Source organism: Elgaria multicarinata, chromosome 4 (genome assembly GCF_023053635.1).
Source record: "Elgaria multicarinata webbii isolate HBS135686 ecotype San Diego chromosome 4, rElgMul1.1.pri, whole genome shotgun sequence".
Taxonomy (NCBI): domain Eukaryota; kingdom Metazoa; phylum Chordata; class Lepidosauria; order Squamata; family Anguidae; genus Elgaria; species Elgaria multicarinata.
The window spans coordinates 1,771,360-1,787,267 of NC_086174.1; the positions used below are offsets into that span (position 1 = coordinate 1,771,360).

The 15,908-nt window shown below is 52.3% G+C and overlaps 1 protein-coding gene and 1 long non-coding RNA gene across 4 annotated transcripts; one reads left to right on the plus strand and one right to left on the minus strand.

Annotated features, from left to right (window-relative positions):
• Window positions 1-1,219: 1,219 nt before the first annotated feature.
• On the minus strand, window positions 1,220-11,609 carry LOC134398254 (uncharacterized). Of its 2 annotated transcripts, none has more exons than XM_063125511.1 (5): window positions 11,348-11,609; window positions 9,814-9,909; window positions 6,038-6,353; window positions 3,078-3,284; window positions 1,220-2,199 (listed from the first exon to the last, which is right to left on the minus strand). In XM_063125511.1, the coding sequence occupies exons 1-5, from the start codon at window positions 11,600-11,602 to the stop codon at window positions 1,985-1,987; spliced, it is 1,089 nt and encodes a 362-aa protein (XP_062981581.1). In that variant the 5' UTR covers window positions 11,603-11,609; the 3' UTR covers window positions 1,220-1,984. The 2 variants fall into 2 exon arrangements, with proteins under 2 accessions (XP_062981581.1, XP_062981580.1); XM_063125510.1 differs by having other exon boundaries at window positions 11,258-11,609.
• On the plus strand, window positions 11,001-15,514 carry LOC134398255 (uncharacterized). Of its 2 annotated transcripts, none has more exons than XR_010025403.1 (3): window positions 11,001-11,085; window positions 12,409-12,658; window positions 15,309-15,514. It is a non-coding gene; the product is annotated as an uncharacterized LOC134398255 (long non-coding RNA). The 2 variants fall into 2 exon arrangements; XR_010025402.1 differs by having other exon boundaries at window positions 15,312-15,514.
• The last annotated feature ends 394 nt before the right edge of the window (window positions 15,515-15,908 follow it).

Genomic DNA, 15,908 nt, shown 5'->3' on the forward strand with positions numbered 1-15,908 from the left:
CTAGAGGCCTTCAAGAGGCAGCTGGACAACCCTCTGTCGGGGATGCTTTAGGGTGGATTCCTGCATTGAGCAGGGGGTTGGACTCGATGGCCTTGTAGGCCCCTTCCAACTCTGCTATTCTAGGATTTTAGGGACTGCTAGTTTCATTGCGAGCTCTTGCATCACCTCCTTGGTTGGTGTTTCATCCCCCCAGCCAATGATGATACCTGTGTGAAGCAGCCCGCAGGGCTTCTATGCTTGGTTCGCACATTAATTAGCTAGTTTCCTTTCCTGCTCTTAAAAGCAGGGATGGGCAGAAGGTACAGCTCCAGATGTTTTGGACTTCCAACTCCTGACCACTGGCAATACAGGCAGGGGCTTCTGGGAATTGAAGTGAAAGGCACCTGGAGGCCCACCTTCTGCCCACCCCTGCTACAAAAACTCCTGTCATTGAAGACTGCTTGAGGGGGTGCAAACTTCTTTGGTCTCTCACAAAACCTTTTGGATAAATTTCTCCACTACCTTCCAAAAATGCTTACTTCCTTTTTGGAGTTTAGATCCAGGATCTGCCTTCTGTGAGAGGCAGGGCTCTGCTTGGGGCAAGTCCTTCTGCCTGACATTTGGGGATCCCTCCTCACCCCACTTCTCACCCCATTCTGCTTGAGGTCTTGATGCCCTGGGCCTGTTCACATGTAATCGCAATAATGGATATAATTAACCCACAAACTACCGAAATTTGGCAGGAGTGAGCAAGGACTCTGTCTCCTGCACTTCCACTTTATCAATACCTTAGGATGACCCCATTCATAGGTTGTTCGAGTAACATCTGAACCTGGACACTTAGAGGTTGAAGAACCCAGAGTTAACCTATGATTTGTTCAAACCCTAAACAACTCAAGAGTATCCAGTTTAGGACAACATGGCAACCACCTATGAATGGAGCAGTTTTAAGTTAATTGAAAGCACAGGTGACTCACTGCTGCTAGATTTTGGCAATTTTTGTGGGTTCATTAAGCCACGATTGCTATTATGTGAACTGGGTCTTTGTGTAGCGTTTTCAGGGGGCTGGAGGGGCTGCCATGAGAAGAGGGGGGAAAGTCCACTTCCACCAGTACAGCGGATTCAGCTACATTGCCCCTGTGGGACACTCTTCAGACTATACATTTTAAAAATCCATGCAGGGGCATAAGCTAACCGTTACGTAACACAAACATCCTTAATAGCAGTAATGAAACAAATATTTTTCCACAGTTGACTCTTTATTAAAACACAGACATTCGCACACTCTTATGGCTCAATCAAACCTTGACCACTTCTTACATTTCCTTCTTATATATTCCACTTCCTACTCTTAACATTTACAAAAAGAAAAGCGGGTCTGTCCTGTCCCTTGAGCCCTCGTTACACTGTAAGATAAAAACGAAAAACCCTGGATCATGAGACAGATTGCAACACTGAAAGTTACTAGTTTTAGCCACTGAACATTCTTTAGAATGTATCGCTAACTGTATAGACTTCCTGTTATCCATAGCTGTACTTATCCCAATCTCTCACCTTTAAAGCAGGCATGGGGGGAACCTCTGGCCTGCCACCTTTCGCCCCCAGGCTCTGGGGCAGGAAAATACTTTTCTCTCTGATCCGCTGCTGATTGGAGGTAAGCGCTTCTCTCTCTGATCCACTGCTGATTGGAGATAAGAGCTCTTCTCTCTGATCCGCTGCTGATTGGAGATAATAGCTCTTCTCTCTGATCTGCTGCTGATTGGAGATAAGAGCTTTTCTCTCTGATCCGCTGCTGATTGGAGATAAGAGCTTTTCTCTCTGATCCGCTGCTGATTGGAGGTAAGAGGAGTCAAGGCCTGCAGCGGAAGCTACTGAGTCATTCAGTCCTGCTTTCTTCTGATGCTTGTTCTGCTTACTTGTGAGTACGCAAGCAGAGAAACCCCACCAACCCTCCATCCCCACGCTGCCCCACAGGGCCGAGTGCCAGGAGTCACTGCCTCTCCCATCAGCTCCCTCTGGCGTAGTTCTGGATGGCTGCTACCACAGACGCCACGGCCTCCCTGTTCTCATTGCAGGGGTAGAATCCGTCTTGCATGGTGAAGAACGCATGGACGGTAACGACCACAGTTGGATGCTGCACCTGCCGCCTGGTGTCGACATACAGTCGGGTGCTGTCCTTCGGTTTAAGGTGCAACACAACCAAGATGGTGTTTTGCACACCTGAAAAGGAGAGCAGACCAAACACTATGGAGGCAGAAGGAGGAAATGGGGCAAACAAGGGCCAGATTGCAGGGCCTTGGCTTGAGCTGATCAGTGGGGATGCTCTCCCAGGGGCCACAGAACTGCTCTTTCAGTTAGCTTACCCAAGGGCAAGAGATCTGTGTGGTCACCAGCAACTGCTTTTGTGAACTGCCCCTATCAATAACGGAAGTGTCTCTGTCTGTACTAGCTTTATTTCATTTCCCTCTGACCTCACCATTTAATTCCCCAACCCCCCAACCATATGGACCTGGAGCTCAGGATAACGCTCCATGCCTGAGAGAGCGCCTTCTCCCTTCCCAACCTGCCCGGTCACTGAGGTCATTGTAAGGCATGCTCCTGGTGGTTCGACGTGCACCTGTGGCCCGACTGGAATCCACCAGGAGAAGAGCCTTGAGTGTCGTGGCCCCTTTCCTGTGGAACTCTCTGCCTCTGGAAGTCAGGCAGTCACCAACACTAGGCTGTTTCCGGTGCCTCCTGAAAACAACTCTGTTTTGAGAAGCCTTCCTCAACTGACTAGCCACTGTTTTTCCTGGTTCCTTTGTTTTTAAATTGAACAATTTTAATTTGCTTTTTAAATCTTTCTTCTACTGTTTATATGTATGTTCACCACTCTGGAATCTGTGTTAGATAATTGAGTAGTATACAAACACTGCAAATAAATAAATAAATAAATAAATAAATAAATAAAGCCTCTGACAAAACGGATTGCAGTCCAGAGAAGCTTCTGCCAGAATCAACGTGTTAAATCTTTAGGGCGGCACAAGACTCCTCGTCATCTTCGCTGCCAAAGATTTAGCACGGTGACCCCCCCCTACAATCTGGAAATGGCCACTTACCGCTGAGCCCCTCCAGGGCATTTTCGATGTCAGTGCCCATGCGGGAGGTTACAGGGCAGAACACCAGAAGGCAGCAGTCCGAGTTCTTCTGATAATCCTCCACACGGAGAAAGACTCTGTTGCCGACCAGGCCGTTAGACACGTCCTCTAAAAATTGCTTCTCACAGCCGCCGGTCTTCCCAGTCGCCCGGATCTGCACAGGGAAATCTGAGAGGGGGAAGAGAAAAAGGCTGCCTTAAAGATACCGCTGCTGAGAAGCAAACCCAGGGGATGCCTGGCCTCTGCCTGCCACCCAGTTGTACAAATATACACGGGCTGAGGTGCAACAGGACGGCCTTCATGTTACTCTTAGCTAGACACACACACACCATTTTTCTCCTTTGCATGATGATGATGTTTTTGTTCTACATTTCAATTTTCCCCGTCAACGGAATTCCCCAAGGCAGTTTATGCAAAAGGCATATGGAGCATTGATGAAGTTGGAATGACTTCTACTCCCTCGGCCACTCCCAGTCGCTAACACAGCCTTCCCCAGCCTGGTGGCCTCTGGATGTGTTGGACTACAACTCACATAATCCCACAACCAGCTTTGTGTTGGAGTTGAGTCCAACCCATCCAGAGGCCACCAGGTTTGGGAAGACAGATCTATATCATCTCCAGTATCAGCTCTGAATACTAGTTGCTGGGAAAATACACACGCGAGAGGCTCTTCTAGGGATCGTGCCCTGCTCGGAGTTGCAGTCGAACATATCTGGAAGGCACCAGATAAAGCACATAAGAGGGCATGTTTAGGTAAAGCACATAACCAGGTAAAGCACCTAACTGGGCATGTTTAGCCTGGAAAAGAGAAGATTGAGGGGAGACACGACAGCACTCTTCAAATACTTTAAAGGTTGTCACGCAGAGGAGGGCCAGGACCTCTTCTCGATCCTCCCAGAGTGCAGGACACGGAATAACGGTCTCAAGTTAAAGGAAGCCAGATTCCAGCTGGACATCAGGAAAAACTTCCTGACTGTTAGAGCAGTACGACAATGGAATCAGTGGAATTACCTAGGAAGGTGGTGGGCTCTCCCACACTAGAGGCCTTCAAGAGGCAGCTGGACAACCCTCTGTCGGGGATGCTTTAGGGTGGATTCCTGCATTGAGCAGGGGGTTGGACTCGATGGCCTTGTAGGCCCCTTCCAACTCTGCTATTCTAGGATTCTATGATAAGAGGAGCCCTGATGCTGGATCAGACCAAGGGTCCTTCCAGTCCAGCACTCCGCTCACACAGTGGCTGAACAGCTGTTGACCAAGGACTCGCAAGCAGGACACAAGTGCAACAGCACTCTCCCACCCATGTTCCCCAGCAACTGGTGCACACAGGCTTACTGCCTCGAATACGGGAGATAGCACCCAACCATCAGGGCTAGTAGCGATGGATAGCCTTTGCCTCCAGGAATTTATCCAATCCCCTTTTAAAGCCATCCAAATGGGTGGCCATCACTACATCTTGTGGTAGTGAGTTCCACAGTTTAACTCTGCGCTGCGTGAAGAAGTCCTTCCTTTGACCTGTCCTGAATTTCCCACCCATCAGCTTCATGGGATGACCCCGTTGGGTTCTAGTATTATGGGAGAGGGAGGAATATGTCTCCCCGTCCACATTCTCCATACCATGCATCATTTTGTACACCTCTATCGGGTCTCCCCTTAGCCTCCTTTTTCCCAAGCTGAACAATCCCAGCTGTTGTAACCTTACCTCTTAGGGGAGATTTATTTAGTTATTGCATTTATATCCCACCTTTTTTCCTCCAAGGGACCCAAGGCGGAGTGCACAATCCTTCTCATTTTAGCTTCACAAAAACAACCCTGTGAGGTAGGCTGGGCTGAGAGTCTGTGACTGGCCCAAAGTCACCAAGTGTTTTTTTCATGGCCGAATGGGGACTAGAACCCAGATCTCCTGACTCACAGTCCAACACCTTAGCCACTACACCACACTGGCTCCAGCCCCTTCATCATTTTAGCTGCCCTTTTCTGCCCTTTTCCCAGCTCTATCGTATCCTTTTTTGTGTGGGGTGGCCAGAACTGCACATAGTATTCCAAGTGTGCGCACACCATAGCTTTGTATAAAGGCAGGCTGATGCTGGCAGGCTGACCAAGGTGGTGCTTGTACCAACGTCTACTTTAGCCAGAGGCTCATCTTGAAAGAAGCCCCCTCCCCCATCCACTCCCCTGCCAGGTGATCTCACAAAAGTCATCACAGAAAGAGCGGCAGCACCTTTTGGCTTCCACTACAACCATGATGTGGTTCGGGGGCAGCGGATCAACCGTGCAACGACAGCACTGCCAACCGCTCGTGGGCTCCCCCAATTCCAAACTCCCGTGAAATCAGGCCAGCTGTCAGGGGAACTAGTTGTCGGACTCCAACCCCCATCATTCCTGACCACTGGCCATGCAGGCTGAGGCTGATGGGGGCCTCAGGTCCCCCGCTCCTGCCGTCAAGGGACAGAGACCAGGAAAGGTGCTTTCCAGCCTCCTGGCCAGGCAGAGGGACTTCTGGCCTGTCTGGGGCACTGTCACCCCCATCTTCCGGGGGGGGGGGGGAGGCTGGGAGAGGAACAGCCCAAACATCCTTCCATGACTTGTACCCCAGATGTTACCCTGGACCAGGCACGGGCCCCAAATTTGTTTCCCCCCCCCGAGGGTTCCACGCTGTCCCTCCAGGGATCCCCAGAAAGCCCCCCTTCCCCTCACCCCCCCCCCCAATCACTGGGTGGGCTCCGGTCTGTTTGCAGTTTTTCCCCATTTGAAAAGGTCAAAATGCCTCATTCCTGGCAGGAACAGGTTTCAGCTAAATTTGTGCTGGTGTTTTTGGGAAATGTTGGCCCCACCCACTCTGCCTTTGGCCCCGCCCACCACCAGACCGTGGCCCCCAAGAGCTCCTTTGAAAGGGAATCGGGCCCCTCGGCCGTTCTGCTTACACCACTGCGGCGGAGCTGCCGGCCTTCGGTAAGCGGCTGCCTGGGTCCTGGTGGCCTCTTGGGCCCTCTTCAGCTCCTGCACCTCTAGCTGGAGCTGCTCGTTCTGGGCCAGCAGTTGGGACACCAGCTCCTGTTGGCTTTCCAGCTGCTCCTGCAACCGCCGCTGCTGCTCCTCGTCGGCCGGGGGGCGTTCCGGGCCTCCTGGGCTGCTGCTCGGCTGCTGCGCCTCCGTCACCAGCTGGGCAGCAACTCGAGCGAGCTCCCCCAGGGCCCGGACGATGTCTGAGGCCAAAGGGTGGGAGGAGTTCCTCAAAACCTGCGGAAGATGAGACAGTTAGGGGCTGTCAAAGCACACCCGGGGTGGGGGTGAGGGTGGGATCATCCCAGAGCAGAGGCCCCCATGGGAGACGCCTGGAGCTAGGGAAGCGACGCTCACGAGGCCTCGTTCCGACACGAGGTTCCCTCTCACGACAGCCCTGCTGCTCAGGACCACGGGACAGGCAAGCTACTGGCCTCGCCTCGCACGTTGGGTTGGTCTCGGCCAGCCTGGTGCCCTCTAGATTGGCCATGCTGCCTGAGGATGATGGGAGTTGCAGTCTACCTGGAGGGCACCCGGTTGGCCAAGGCTGAGCTAGGCAGCTCCTCCTTCATTTTCTTCACATGTATTGGAGGATAAAGTGACGTGTGAGCGCAAAGCGTTTGCTCTCTCTCTCTCTGTGTAGCATCTTCTGGCTGAGGAGATCACATGCATGCACCTTTAACCACCTGGGCCGCTTGCTGGACCAGGTCCCACAGGTATGTCTGTGGCTCCTCTTGCAGAGTAAACTTTGGTCAGAGATGCGCCTGGTCAGTCGAAAGGTAGACCAGGGAATAGGGACTCCACCTGTGCCAGGTGGGGACACCTCCCCCACTGAAGATTCAGGCATGCAGGTTGGGCATATTCCTGGACTCACCCTGAACCTGGATGCCCAGGTCTTGGTAGTGGCCAGGAGCGCATTTGGGCAGCTGAGGTTATATGCCAACGGCACCTGTTCTTGCACCCATTCCTAGAGATGTCTGATCTGGCCATGCTCACATGCGCCTTGGTTACATCCTGCTTGCACTGATGTAATGCACTCTATGTGCCTTTGGAAACTGCGAAGGACGGGGGTGCAAAACCTTCCTCCCACCCGAGCCTGGCACAGCAGACGTTAGACACAATAGAGCTATACGTAGAAGGCAGACATCAAAGTCACATAGAAACGACTCAAAGGTTTTGCACCCCTGCCAAGATGTTGCACCCGTCCTTCGCAGAAATGGTTCAGAAATTTCAGCCAGTCCAGAATTCTGCAGCCAGACTGTTGACAGGGTCCAGTTATAGGCAGCACGTGACTCCCTTGTTACAGCAGCTACTGCTCTGTTTCCAGGAATAATTCTGTGTGCTGCTTATGACCTATAAAACCCTATATGGCTTGGGACCAGGTAGCCTGAAAGACTGCCTTCTCCCATGCAAGCCCGCCTGGTTCTTAGGGTCTTCGGGAGATGCCCTTCTCGCTCCAGCGCCAACTTCAGAGACACATTTGGTGGCAATGCGAGAGACAGGGCCTTCTTGGTGGCTGCTCCCAGGCTGTGGAACTCCCTCCCAAGGGAGACTAGGTCCACTACCTCTCTGCTGCCCTTCCGACAGGAGCAAAAGGCTGCTTTATTCTAGAAGGCCTTTGGCTTGTAAGTGAATCTGTAGGGTTGAGGGCTGTTTTTATTTTTTATTCTGCAATGTATGTTATTGTTTTAATCAGCTTTAAATTATGCCCATCAGCTGCCTTGAGTGCCATTTTCTTTTTTGGTAGAAAGGTGGGGTTCAAATCGATGCAATCAATAAGTGCGACCCCAACTCAGACAGAAACAAATGCAAGCTTTAAACAGGACCCTTACTTAATATTAGCGGGTGATTTCTTGTTAAAACTAAAGCAGGCAAAGTATAGAAGGCAACAGTGAAAACAAAACCAGCATAGAACCATAGAATAGTAGAGTTGGAAGGGCCCTACAAGGCCATCGAGTCCAACCCCCTGCTCAATGCAGGAATCCACCTGGGTCTGCACAGGAAGACACACATGCACAGACACACCAACTCCCTGTTCCCATAACCATTTAGGATGCAATTCTGTACAGGTTTAGACAGGTAAAATCCTATAACCCCCAGCATTCCCCAGCCAGCTATCGGAGTTGTAGAACTTTTCCATGTCTACGGATTGTGTCCTTAGTGGCTTTTTCAATTCTTTATCTCTCCCGCTCTCTGCTCCTAAGTATTTTTAAACTAATAGCTGTTGCTTATTCTGACAGGTCTCACATGTTGCTTGTTTGAAGACTGCAACACAAAGGGACGACTTACAGGCAAGGGTGAGACACTATGTATCTAATGTCACAGGGAGACGTTTTGCATCCTGCCCCCATTCCCTGGTTTCATCTTATAGAATCACAGAATAGCAGAGTTGGAAGCGGCCTACAAGGCCATCGAGTCCAACCCCCTGCTCAATGCAGGAATCCACCCTAAAGCATCCCTGACAGATGGTTGTCCAGCTGCCTCTTGAAGGCCTCTAGTGTGGGAGAGCCCACAACCTCCCTAGGTAACTGATTCCATTGTTGTACTGCTCTAACAGTCAGGAAGTTTTTCCTGATGTCCAGCTGGAATCTGGCTTCCTGTCACTTGAGCCCGTTATTCCGTGTCCTGCACTCTGGGAGGATCGAGAAGAGATCCTGGCCCTCCTCTGTGAGACACAACCTTTTAAGTATTTGAAGAGTGCTCTCATGTCTCCCCTCCATCTCCTCTTCTCCAGGCTAAACATGCCCAGTTCTTTCAGTCTCTCTTCCTAGGGCTTTGTTTCCAGACCGCTGATCATCCTGGTTGCCCTCCTCTGAACACGCTCCAGCTTGTCTGCGTCCTTCCTGAATTTTGGAGCCCAGAACTGGACGCAATACTCTAGATGAGGCCTAACCAGGGCCGAATAGAGAGGAACCAGGACCTCACGTGATTTGGAAGCTATACTTCTATTAATGCAGCCCAGAATAGCATTTGCCCTTCTTGCAGCCATATCGCACTGTTGGCTCATATTCAGCTTGTGATCGACAACAATTCCAAGATCCTTCTCGTTTGTAGTATTGCTGAGCCAAGTATCCCCCATCTTGTAACTGTGCCTTTGGTTTTTTTTAACACGCCTTGCTTTCCAAAGGGGGTGGAGCCGGTTCAGCCTCCAAGAGTTGTACAAATCCCAGCGTGTCGCACCTGACACTGAGATCTGCAGGAGAGATCCTTGACGGCATCATGACCCAGAGAGTCCAGTCTGTGGGGCATGTGCAAAAGACCTTCCTCCTGCATCACTCCCAAGTGCGCATCCTGAATTTATATAGCACCATCAATATACATTGATGGTGCTATATAAATAAATAATAATAATAATAAGCTCTAGGATTGGGACCCCCCCCAGCTCTCTTTGCCTTTAGAAAGGGCATGAAGATGCATTTTTTTCAGCCAGCCTTTGAAATTATGTACTTGTTTTAATCTTCTAATCTTTTACTGTTCTTATGTTCAAGTTTTTGTCCCCCCCCCTTTAATTGCTATGCACTGCCTTGATGGATTTTTAAGCAAATAAGGCAGTATATGAATGCTATTAATAAAAAAAGCATAACTTGCATGTGTGAAGCAGCCCACCGTCACCACTGAAGGTGCACAGAGGGTGTTTGGGTGTTCACACCGGCTCCAGCATCCCCTTCTCCTGGCATTTGCTTTTCAGGTGACTCACCTGCAGCTGTGACTCCAGTTGACCCTCTTCCTTCACCCTTGTTGCTTCACCCCCCATTGAAGAGTCTCTGCTCTCTAACGCTTCTTGCTCCAGAGGCTGTGAATAGAGAGAAGGCTTCTTAAAAACAGCATGTACAAAATGCACCTGCAAAGCCAGCTTTATGGGCCCAATGCACTGGGAAACTTGGGTAGGGTGACGCTCTCGCAAAGTCATAGAATCATAGAATAGTAGAGATTGAAGGGTCCTGTAAGGCCATCGAGTCCAACCTCCTGCTCAATGCAGGAATCCACCCTAAAGCATCCCTGACAGAGAGTTGTCCAGCTGCCTCTTGAAGGCCTCTAGTGTGGGAGAGCGCACAACCTCCCTAGGTAACTGGTTCCATTGTCGTACTGCTCTAACCGTCAGGGAGTTTTTCCTGATGTCCATCTGGAATCTGGCTTCCTGTAACTTGAGCCCGTTATTCCGTGTCCTGCACTCTGGGAGGATCGAGAAGAGATCCTCGATCCCTGGTCCGATCCCTGATGTCTCCAGGTGGGACTGGGACGGACCCTCCCCATCCAACGCCCCCAGGAGCAATTGCCAGCCAGAGGGATGCAATCGCAAGCTTCTTCTGTTCATCCCCTTCCTCTTTGGAAACATCTAGCAAACAGAATGCCACACATTTCTCCTTTCAGGATTCTTTCTCTCTGTAAGCGAGACCGCCTGACGCTGGGGTTTGGCAGAGATTGGGTGTTGAGTACAGAAACAACCACGGACTGTGGCCAAGGTTTTAAGGTGAGTGACGCTGGGGCAGAAAGAGGTGCTGGCACTCACGCCTGCACAGAGCGCCCTGCTCAGCCCCTGTTCTGCTGTGGGGAACAATCAGTTGCAAGGGTGGGTGGGGGTGGCAGGACCGTGAGTGGCTGAACCTTCCCCAACCTGGGGCCCTCCAGACGTTTTGAATGAGTAGGCCCAGCATTGGCTGGGGCTGCTGGGAGTTGTAGTCCCAAACATGTGGAGGGCACCAGGCTGTTGCTACGGGTCCTCGGTGGGAAGCCAGCTGCTTGCGTGCTTTTTGCACCCTCTGGCCACGACGTGACTTCCCAGCTGTTTTCACCTTCCAGAACGCCGGGCGTCGGCTGCTCCGGCGCCAGGGAGCGCCCGCTCAGAGGAACCATTGCAGAAACGTGCGCTTTAGTCGGAGGGCAGGGCGCTCTCTGCACATGCCCATAGGCATATCTCCCGGTCATGCGGCCCAGAACTAGTTTTCCTTGCCGGAACTTAACAGCAATGGTAAGAGCCAGGTCTCTGAGCACGGGCAGAGCGCCTCGCGTGCCCCACCTACCCACCCAGAAAGCCACCCCACCCCGCCACCTCTGGCTCCCGGGGGCGTCGGTTTCCAAGGAAGCCCCGGCACCTCTTCCCCGCCGAGAGGAGGGCCCGGGGGCAGTGCGTTCTTCCTGACCTGAGCCACGGAAGTCCCGGGAGGGTCCCGGGCCGAGGCGATGCTCTGCGAGGGGGCGGCGGCCCAAAGTCCCCAAACGCTCCGTAATACCCGAGAAAGCAGCTCCCGCAGAACCTCCCGGGCTCCTTCGGGGCCGGCTCCGGCGCTCTGCTGACCCCGGCGCCTGGCTGCTTCCGAGGCGGGCGGGCTCGGGGCCTCGAAGGGGCTCCCCGAGCGGTCCGGCTCCGAGGCTGCGTTGTCGCCGCCGGTGCTGCTCTCCCCCTCCGCGTGGGGCCGCTTGCCCGGCCCGGATCGCAACCCGCCGGTCTCAGCCGGGACCTGGCCATCGCCGCCCGCATCTCCCATCGCGCCGGGGAAGCGAAAGCGAAAGACCCAGGGCCGAGCGGCTTGAGGGGGGAGGGGGAGGGCTCGCAGACGCCTTCTGCCCCAGGAAGGGGCGCAGCTCCTGCGCGTGCAGAGACGGAGAGGAAGTCCTACAACTCTTACGCGCTGGAGGTCTAAACACGCGCGGGGGTGCCTCCCCCACTCGCCTGCCCGCCCAGGCAAGTGCAATAAATGCCGATTACTTCAGTTGTGAAACACGCAACTCCACATTTCTCCTTCCGTCTCCGCCGTTCCGTTCCAAGCTTTCCGTTTCCTGATGTCCCGCGAGCATGTGCAGTTTTGCATTTGAAACTCACCTCAATCTCTCCCACGCTGGAGGCCTTCCAGAGGCAGCTGGACAACCCTCTGTCAGGGAGGCTTTAGGGTGGATTCCTGCATTGAGCAGGGGGTTGGACTGGATGGCTTTAGAGGCCCCTTCCAACTCTGCTATTCTATGATTCCTGCATTGAGCAGGGGGTTGGACTCGATGGCCTTGAAGGCCCCTTCCAACTTGCTATTCTATGATCGAGCATCATCATGACTACAGGCATAAAATGGGAGTTCGCTTCTCTTTGCGTGGACATTTGGGGACTCCTTGGGCCCAAAGTTCAGGGCCCACAGCCATGGGTTGAGGGGCAAAGGACCCCTAGGACCTAGATAGTGGGAACAGGTGCTGTGCCAGCGTTGAGTCCGACATGGACTTGTCTTTTTTTTATCTCTTCCCCCCACCTGATTTTATAGTCAGGGGTTGGCTGTTTTATTGTCTAATATGTTGTTCTTTTCTGCAGCAAAATGGTGATTCCCAAATAATGAGGGCAGCTGAAGCAAACCCCCATTTGCTGTTGGCCTCCGGTCCTGCTTGTGGGTCTCTCGTGGGCAGCTGCTTGGCCACTGTGTGAACAGAACGCTGGACTAGATGGACCCTGGGTCAGATGCAGCATCAGGACACTTCTCATGTTCTTATTCCTGCATTCATGTTGGGGCTGTGGTTTAAAACAACCCAGTCGCACATGCTTCAGAGTATTTCTTCCTATCCAGGTTGGTAAAGAGTTTGGTTGGTTTATTTTGCTCTCAGGAATGTGGAAGTTACAAATCTCCACAACAGAAGAAAGACACACGGCTGTCTAAAAGGAGACGGCTAACCAAAAGACACCATGACCACACTGGAGGCCTTCAAGAGGCAGCTGGACAGCCATCTCTCAGGGATGCTTTAAGGTGGATTCCTGCACTGAGCAGGGGGTTGGACTCGATGGCCTTGTAGGCCCCTTCCAATTCTACGATTCTATGAAGACCAGGGTCTAAAATGACCTTGTGCCAACCTCACCCTGCCTAAGTCCAGGAAGAAAGAAGCATCCCCCCCAAACTCCCCTTTCCATGGAAACGACATGGTTTGTTCCAAAAGCGCTCATAACCCACAGTCGGTACAATGAGGAAGGGAAAGCTGAAGTGTTTGTTTCCCCCATTTCCCCATTACAGGCTTCATAGAATCCTAGAGTTGGAAGGGGCCATTTCAGCCATTGAGTCCAACCCACTGTTCAGGGAAGGAATCCAGTTTAAAGCATCTCTGACCTATAGCTGGCCTCCTTCGATGGAGAGCCCATCGCCTCCCTAGGCAGTTGGTTCCATTGCCTAACTGCTTCCTGACCTCCAATGAAAACCAGCCTTCCTTAAGCCTGTTATTTTGTGTCCTAGAGATTTGCTAGACCTACCAGGTGTTCCGTCGTTGAGGAGCGGTGAAAGCGGATTTTCCCATTCAGCCGTGACGCCTCATGCTCCACACCTGCCTTCGATTTGTGGTGGAAGTTTGCGCCGGTTGTGCTGCTGCCGCCGCGAGCACGGTTGCGCAGCCACACCGGCTTGATTGCCGCGGCTTTTTTTCCCGCTCGCTGCACGGTTTGCGCACGTCCAAAAGACCGCAAACTTGCGCAGCCGTCAGCGATGCCGCCGCCGGCCCCGGCGGCGGCAGCGGCGGCGGCAGTGCCAGTGCCAGCTGAAGTGCTGCTGGTGCTGTTGAGGGTCAACATTGATGCGCTCATTTCCTGATGGGGGTCGTGGCGGGTGTCATATGACCCGAGGTCAATCATCTGCATGGGCACTCTGTGCCTACATCTCCCATCATGCCTCTGAGGTGTCGGCGGCGATGACCGCCTCTGTGCCCTCTGCCCCATCCCAAGGAGCCAACCCACATCTGGCCGTAGCCATGGCAGCAGCCCACAAACAGCTCTGCCCTCTGCCAGCCTGGTACCCACACTAACAGGCAGCGTACAGCACCGCCATTATGCGGCCACGGTAGCTGCCCACCGCAAGGAGTCACCAGCCACTTTTCCGTTCCTCCGTTCCTGCGCAAACTGTCACTGGGGGAGTAAAAAAAAAAGGCGCTCCTCCACACTGCCCCAGCTGGCGGACTGCGCGCAAATGGCGGAGGCGGCTTGACCGAAGCCGCTGACCACTCCCCCTTAGCACGCCTTTTCCTGCCCAGTGCGGACCGCAGTGACCTCACATCCTCCCACACGTACTCTGAATTACCGCAGGACGGCAGGAAAAGGCGCACTAGAACTCACTTTTTTAAAGTCGGGAGAAAGAGGCTTCACCGCAGGATAACGGCGGATCCTCGTGAACGTCATCTGGAAGCCTCGACGTGACTGCGGAAGGTAACACGTGCTAGAGCCTCGTCTAGTAACGCCCCTAGAGTCTTGGATGGCAGAGAACAGGGCATGCAGCCGCCTTCTTTAAGTGGCTTCTCCCACAAGTCACCTCTTTGTAAAAATTGGAAATGGTTGACAGACTTGGGGGACAAAAGGTGGTCAGAGTAGTAATTCACATTGTCCATTGTGTTCAAAGCGGCAAAAGGAGACATGATAGAACTCTTCAAATACTTAAAAGGTTGTCACACAGGGGAGGGCCAGGATCTGTTCTCGATCCTCCCAGAGTGCAGGACACGGAATAATGGGCTCAAGTTAAAGGAAGCCAGATTCCAGCTGGACATCAGGAAAAACGTCCTGACTGTTAGAGCAGTACGACCATGGAATCAGTTACCTAGGGAGGTTGTGGGCTCTCCCACCCTAGAGGCCTTCAAGAGGCAGCTGGACAACCCTCTGTCAGGGATGCTTTAGGGTGGATTCCTGCATTGAGCAGGGGGTTGGACTTGATGGCCTTGTAGGCCCCTTCCAACTCTACTATTCTATGATTCTATGAAAGGCTCAATACCTCAAGGTTACAGGCGTGACAAGATGGCTTCAGATCTCCTGAGTATACATACTGGGTTACAGCAGAGTAAAGTCTGCAGAACATGCACCATACATAGTCTGGGCAGGGAGCATTCAGCCTTGACAGACCCTCGTCATCTAATTTATTTTATCTTTTCTACTGCTTTCTCTGTGGAGTTTTGCCTAACGGTTTTTGAATTTTGGTTCCTCAAAAGTGAAGCAGTGTTCTGTGCCACTCAGAAGCTCACTACCAGCATTTTAGTCAGATGAATAAAACGTATGTGCGTCACATCAGTATTATAGCCACAGTCCAAGGAGCATACAGGGAGACACCCCATTTGAACATCATAACACCTGTTAGAGGTACAGCACATGTTCATTCCGTGTGTCACTCTTCCTGCTATATTTAGAGCACAATTCTGAATTGTGTTGGACTCGATGGCCTTGTAGGCTCCTTCCAACTCTGCTATTCTATGATTCAGCAGGACTCTTCTTATGATCGACACAGCTGGGGACTCGTTCTGACTGGAATTCATTCACTCAACCATGCTTTGATTCTGCTGGACTTGAACCCGAGGCCACGCGGTGCTTTTTTCTGGATTTATCCACCAGCGTTAGGGTACCTGGCAAACTTTGTCAAAAGGACTTTGCTCTGCCTTTAATAAAAATAAATCAAAGTAACTCAAAATCTGCAAGCTCAAACGATGCATCTGTCACCCAGGCTTACAAAGGAGGACTGCCAATCAGTCTGTTTTTTATTGGTTACTAAATCTATTTTTGTTAATATTCCCCAAACAAGGGAGAAGTCAGCCCCCACTCCCTGTGCTCCATCCCCATCAACGAAGAGGGCAGAGGCAAAATCCCCATAGCACCTAACAAACTTGGTGTGGGGGGGGCAGAGGCTGCTCCTGGCTGCACACTTGAGCCCAGCTGCTTCTATAGATGCCCTGGGGAGAGGGTGCTGGGGGTGGGGGACGGGACAGGACAGGCACCCTCTTCACTACTGGGACCTGGCAGCCTGCCAGGGCTTCAGCCCTAACCGTGGGCTGGCTGCCAGAGCTGCAAGCTAAAAATGGCCACCT